Consider the following 7,119-nt stretch of genomic DNA (forward strand, 5'->3'; position numbering starts at 1 on the left):
ATTATTGGTCTCAAGCTGATGGTAGTGAGTTGATGAATAAGATGGTTGTTTATTGTGCTCGGTTGGAAGAATGGGGCGGTGGATTGGTGCAAGATATGAAATTAAAGTTGGCAGGGTATATAAAAGATATGCAGATGTTACGTTATAGGTGAGATACAGCTGGTGTTAAAAGCTATAATGAAGTACGATGGAGCTACTTAAAATTATTAGAGAAGTAAGAGATTTTTTGGCGACAGAGAGCCAAAAAATATTAGCTCCGAGATGGTGATAAAAACATACATTTTTCCATAAATTTGCTTCTATAAGATGAGAACATAAATAAGATTAAGGGTTAAAGATGTAAATGGGCATTGGAGGGAAATATATGAGGAAGTTCAGCACATTATTACTAGTTATTTTGAGAATATGTTTAGTTCGAAGGTAACAGGTGATCGACTGTCAGAAATATATCAATTTGCAAAAATTTATGAGGAGCAAAGACAAGAACTCGAGATGCCTGTAAGTGCTGAAGAAGTTAAAACTGTTGTGTTTGCCATGCATCCAAACAAATTTCCAAGAATTGATGGCTTAAATCCGGCTTTCTTCCGGTTCTATTGGGATATTGTAGGAGCTGATGTGGTTGTGTTTTGTCAGAATTTTATGAGCACAGGGGTGTTGCTAGAGGGTGTGAATCGGATATTGGTTTGTCTCATTCCCAAAGTGAAAAAACCAAAATATGTCTCAGAATTACGACCTATTTCTTTATGCAATGTGTTGATGCATATTCTTACAAAGGTCATGGCCAATAGATTAAAACCATGTCTGAATAGAATTATCTCTGATAAACAGAGCTCTTTCATTGAGGGGAGATTATTAACGGATAATGCGTTAATTGCATTTGAAACTAATCATTACATTAAACTGGAAAACACAAGGGCATGAGTTAAGGTTGATGTGTCTAAATCATAGGAGAGTGGGATTTCCTTGAACAAATGCTGACCAAATTAGTTTTTTCCGGTCATGTGGATTAATAGGGTGATGCAATGTGTGAAGATTATTTTGTATAATTTTGTTCGTGATGGAAAAGTTTTTGGTGATGTGCATCCTCAACGAGGACTCAGACAGGGCGATCCTATTTCGTCATATCTCTACATATTATGTGTAGAGGATTTGATTGGGATTCTTAGGAAATATGAGGATACGTGGCTTATTCATGGTTGTAAAGTTGCAAGGGGTGCACCTAGTATATCCCATCTATTATTTGCGGATGACTACTACTTCTTCTTTAGAGCGATGCAAACTGAAGCAAATATTATGAAGTCTATCTTGCAGCGGTATGAGCGATTGTCGAGGCAATTAATAAATTATAACAAGTCTGAAATTACGTTTAGTCCGAATACTTGTATTGATGTAAGGTTTTCTGTGTGTCAGGTGTTGGGTGTTCGACAAACTAATAAGCCTGGTAAGTACTTGGGGATGCCAATGTGTGTAGGGAGGAGTACAAATGAAGTTTTTGGTTTTTTAAGTTAGAGGGTTCAGAATAAATTGTAGGGTTGGTGTAACAATGAACTCTCCAAACAGGGTAAGCTAACACTTGTTAAAACAGCGGCTCAAGCTGTCCCTAGCTTTTGGATGTCATTATTTTTAATCCCAGCAGGTCTGTCCTAGGAAATGGAGAGGATAATAAACGCTTTTTTTGGGGACATGGCAAAGCAGGGAAGGGAATTAAGTGGGTTTCTTGGAAACAACTCTGTTTGCCGAAAGATTATGGGGGTTAGGAGTTTGTGATCTAAAAAATTTTAATCTGGCAATGCATGCTAAACAGGGTTGGAGACTTTTAAAAGGAGTAAATCCCTTGGTGTTTGCAATAATGAAGGCTAGATATTATCCTAACTCAGAGTTTTTAGATGCAGAGATTGGTAGGAATCCAAGTTATATTTTAGCTTAGTTTAATGGCTGCAATGATGGGTGTTAGAGCAGAGGCACGACGGAGAATTGGTAATGGGATGGATACAAGTGTTTGGAGGATGCCTTGGATGTCAAATTCTGATAATGGTTTTTTAGTTTCTACAATTCTAGGATATCTTGCTAATATACATGCTAACAATTTAATGATTCCTGGAGAACAATGTTAGGATTTTGATCTTTTACAAGTTCTTTGTGTTAACAGGGATGTTCAGTTGATAAAATGTATCCCTGTTCCTGTGGTAGGTAAGTCAGATTCATGGTTTTGGTTTCTGGATGAAAATGGTGATTTCACGGTTAAGAGGTGTTATAGGTGGTTTCAAGGAGAATGTGTTGATGATTACAACAGCTTTTGGAGACGTTTATGGTCATTACGCCTTCCGGGAAAAGTGGTTCATTGTCTTTGGCATGTGCATAAGGGATACTTGCCTATGACTAATGCCCTCACTGCAAAACATGTGAATATTGGTGTTCTTTGTCCTTGGTGTTACAGTGCGTCTGAAACTGATAACCATGTTTTATTCCCGTGTGACTTTGCAAAAATGGTGTGGCTTGCTGCTGGTATAATTTCGTTCGTTCAAAACTCAGCTCAAGACACGGCTTTTATGGTTCTAAACAAAGCTTTTAGTGTTTGTACAAAAGAACAATGTGTCCTAATTGATATGCTTTGCTAGAGTATTTGGAATAGGCATAATAGGTGGGTTTAGGAGAAAGCTAATGGCTCTGTGTTTGGTGTGAGAGCTGCAACAACTAATTTACTTAGAGAATGGAAGGATGCAAAGGTTCGAGTGAACAGCCGAAACATGAAGCTGAATGCAGGTGCTCGTTTATGAACTAAAACAGGCCTGAGGTGGTTGAAAATCAATATAGATGTTGCGGTTTTTTCAGATGGCCAAATTGGAGTTGGTTGTATAGTTCGAGATGCACAGGGAAAGTGTGTTGCTGCAAGATGCCGAAGGGTGGCTGGAGCATGGAATCCGAAAGAGGCGGAGACGATAAGCCTAAAAGAAACATTTTCTTGGATACTTGCACTTAAATATAATCATTGTGTGCTTGAAACTGACTCATGATGTCTGGCTATGGCTTGCAATGGAACTCCAGGAGGGGCTTATTTTGATACTATTGTGATTGATTGTATTCAATTATTAAAGCACATAAGTTCAGTGCTAGTTGATTTGGTCTATCGATCTGCGAATAGTGCGGCTCATGTATTAGCAAAAATTGCCTATTTTATGTCAGGTTTGGGGGAGTGGTATGAAAATCCACCTGATTTCCTTGTTCATGTATTAGATTCTGCTTTGAGTTAATATAAGCAAGTACTTTTAAAAAAAGGAGTCCATTAAAATTTGGTTTACATGTTAAGGTCAAAATATGTACGCAGAATGCAGTGGTGGTGAATTCAATGAAAATGTTAGAGATAGAAAATTACGAATAAATGTAAAAGTCGTGAGTGTTAATATTATATAATATTGTACAATATCATTATTATTATAGTAATTTGTTTATGATATCTCCTTTATTTGATTATTAATTATATAAATATTATTAATTTTTATCAAATGTATTCGAGAACAAATTTTTCCTTTTTGCTAATTAATTGTACACGTACAATTCTAGTCCACCCCGCAAGGTGTACAAAAGATCAACCACTGCACCAACCCTTATTGAATAGTGGAGAACAAATTTATAATTAATAAAATCATACTTTTTTATCAATTTACACCGTAACAAACTTGCAATTTTTTGCTAAAAGTTATGTGTACTACATGATAAATTGTTTATTTATTTAAACAAAAGGATAAATTTATTGTACTTCAACATATTATAAAGATAAATTGGTGTACAGTTAATAAAATATTTTAATGAGAAAGAAAAGTATAAAATATTTATAATATTTTAACCATATTAGCACATGTTATCAGATGCTCGTAGCATTTTACATTCATATCAACATATTCCATTAAAAAATATTAAAGGAAAAGATACAGATATGGATAGAAAATACATCCTAAAGATACATTAAATGTCTTATTAATTACACTTGGGCTTATTTTCTAAAAGTCTAGTACAGGTCTGTCTGGTCCGGACTCATAGTAGACTCAAGACGGCCCATGCAGACAAGGCCCACTAGCTGAGGTCGTCAAGGTCCACAGACACAAGTTGTTCACAGACTAGGCCCAATACGGCTGGAAGTGCAGAGACATGTGTTCTAAACGGACTCAAAGTCCTGCACAGAAGGTTCTGGAACTCCTTCCTTAATAGGACTCCTAATCACCATCTAAGTTGAAGACTTGTCCATCAAGTCTCCCAACAGAAGTCTAACCCTAGACTCACCTCTATATAATGGGCTCTACCCCTTAACCTAGAACTACGTTTTTGGCTTGATTCTCTACAACACAGAGATACGTAGGCAAAGACTGATAAGTCGTCCATGAACACCTCCACATTCCGGCCAATCATGTCAGAAAAGATAGCCATCATGCATCTCTGAGATGTGGCTGGTTCACCACACAGACCAAAAGAAACTCATCTGAAGGCGAAATTACCAAATGGACAAGTGAAAGTAGTCTTCTCCTGATCTTCTGGAGCGATATAAATCTGATTGTAACCCGAATACCCATCCAGAAGACAGTAATACTCATGCCCAGCCAACATGTTAAGCATCTGATCAATGAAGGGCAATGGAAAATGGTCCTTCCTAGTGGCTTTATTTAACTTTCTATAATCCATAAAAACTCTCCACCCAGTGACTGTTTTAATAGGAATAAGCTCATTCTTCTCATTTGCTACCACAGTAATGCCACCTTTCTTTGGCACACATTGAACCGGGCTCACCCATGAACTCTCAGAAATAGGGTAGATGATCCATGCATCTAACCACTTAATAATTTCCTTCTTCACAACCTCCTTCATGATTGGATTGAGGCGTCTTTATTGCTCGATTGTAGGCTTGCTACCTTCCTCTAGCAGAATTTTATGCATACAGTAAGAAGGGCTGATCCCCTCGATATATGCTATAGTCCATCCAATTGCCGACTTGAACTCTCTCAGAATCCTCAAAAGATTTTCCTCATCACTACCTGAAAGGTCAGATGCAATAATAACAGGAAGTGTAGATGCATCACCTAAAAATGCATACCTCAAATGCTCAGGTAAAGGCTTAAGCTCAAGAAAGGGGGCTTCCTCAATAGAAGGCTTGAGGCGTTTAGGAGCTTTGTTCAATTCCTCCATTCCAATGGATTCAAAAGGCATATTAATCTTCCTTTTCCAGGGAGAAGCATTCAAATACTGCAATTGTTCTTCACCTTCGTCATCTTCACTGTCTGAATTCCCCAATAAGGCTTTTTCTAAGGCATCAGACCTTAGCAATTGATCAAGTTCCGATGTGACCACCAAATCGACTAACTCCACTTTTAAGCACTCCTCATTGTCAGTAGGAAATTTCATAGCATTGAACACATTAAAGGTAACATCCTGATCCAGTACTCGCATTGTAAGCTCACATTCTGCATATCTATCAAAGTTCGACCAGTTGCCAAAAAAGGTCTTCCAAGATTATGGGAATCTTCTTATCTTCCTCGAAATCCAGAATAATGAAATCAGCAGGGAAGATGAGTTTATCAACCTTGACCAAGAACTCCTCCACAATACCTCATGGATATGTAATAGAACGGTCGGCCAACTGCAAAGTCATATAAGTTGGTTTTGGATCAGGAAAGTCCAACTGCTTGAAGATTGACAAAGGCATCAGATTGATGCTAGCTCCCATGTCACATAAGCATCTATCAAAATACACTTTTCCAATAGTGCACGGAATAGTGAAGCTTCCAGGATCCTTCAGCTTTGGAGGCAACTTCTACTGTAGCACAATATTGCATTCCTCTGTGAGAGCGACAGTCTCTAAATCATCTAGTTTCACTTTCCGAGAGAGAATACCTTTCATAAACTTTGCATGACTAGGCATCTGCTCAAGAGCCTCAGCGAAAGGTATGTTGATATGAAGTTTCTTGAATACCTCCAAAAACTTCTCAAACTGCTTGTCCAGCTTTTTTCTTCTGCAGCCGCTTAGGAAAAGGTGGTGGAGGATAGATCTGTTTCTCCCCTGTATTACCCTCGGGAAGAGTGTGCTTGTTAGGAATATATGTGCATTAGTTTGATGATATGTTTAACAAAACACTTAAGTAGAAGTTTAGTATTTGCAGCCTCAACGGATAAGACCACTTTGGCTATCCGTTGATGGTGCAGCTTTACTTAGAAATAAGTCTAGTGTTGTAGCACATTTCAGTCTCTGTATTTAAGATATAATTCTTAGAAGTTGAGAGAAAATATAAGTCATGTTGACTACTAGAAGATATGCAAATAGGAAGGCCAATTGTAAATATTTCATGCCTTGTAATTTTGTATAAATGAAGTGGTATCAACGGATGTCTTAAAGACCTTCAACGGATGAGAAACAAAGCTTCAACGGATGTCTCTAAAGCTTCAACGGATAGAGCTTCAACTGCTAACACATCAATGGATAAAGCCATCAACGGATGAAGGCTTCAACGGATGTTCTGTTAAATAGCAGTTGATAAGTGGTAGTTGTAACAGCAGACAGAGGCACATGGGTTGTCAGAGATAACTGAAATGTGGAAGCCTAATTTCAGGAACATCAGAAAAAGCAGCCGTTCTACTCTAGTACAAAGAGGCAATAGTCAACAAAGTACTTGAGTGATATGGAGAAGAAACAAGTGGAGAACTTATTTTCTTATTGTATTTTTATCTTTGTCTTCACTTGTACACTTGGTGATATATAAACCAAGTAGCAGCTAGTAATTAGATAAGAATTTTTCCAGTGCTGTTTAGAAAAATCTTGAGAGAAAAATTATCTAGTTTGTACTAGGACGCAGCTGTGATCAACATTTTGAATCGCAAATTTTCTGAAATACCATCTCTGGTGGAACAACAAATCCACCAGAAAAGTTTTTAAGGTCTGTTGTGTTCTTTACATTAGTGCTTGAATATATATATATCTGTCTGTATTAGCTTAAAGCAATTCACACACTTGTTTATCTTGAACACAAAGCCTTTAAAACTGCTCAAAACTTGAAAAAGTTTTGAGATTTACATTCAACCCCCCTTCTGTAAATCTCATTGTTAGTCCACTAGGAATAACAATTGGTATCAGAGCAA

General features: G+C 37.4%; 1 protein-coding gene across 1 annotated transcript; it reads left to right on the forward strand.

Annotated features, from left to right (window-relative positions):
- The first annotated feature begins 999 nt into the window (after positions 1 to 999).
- On the forward strand, positions 1,000 to 1,509 carry LOC141685674 (uncharacterized). The gene has a single exon (XM_074490765.1). The coding sequence runs from the start codon at positions 1,000 to 1,002 to the stop codon at positions 1,507 to 1,509; it is 510 nt and encodes a 169-aa protein (XP_074346866.1).
- Positions 1,510 to 7,119: the final 5,610 nt, after the last annotated feature.

The sequence above is a fragment of the Apium graveolens genome, chromosome 9 (genome assembly GCF_009905375.1).
Source record: "Apium graveolens cultivar Ventura chromosome 9, ASM990537v1, whole genome shotgun sequence".
Lineage (NCBI taxonomy): Eukaryota > Viridiplantae > Streptophyta > Magnoliopsida > Apiales > Apiaceae > Apium > Apium graveolens.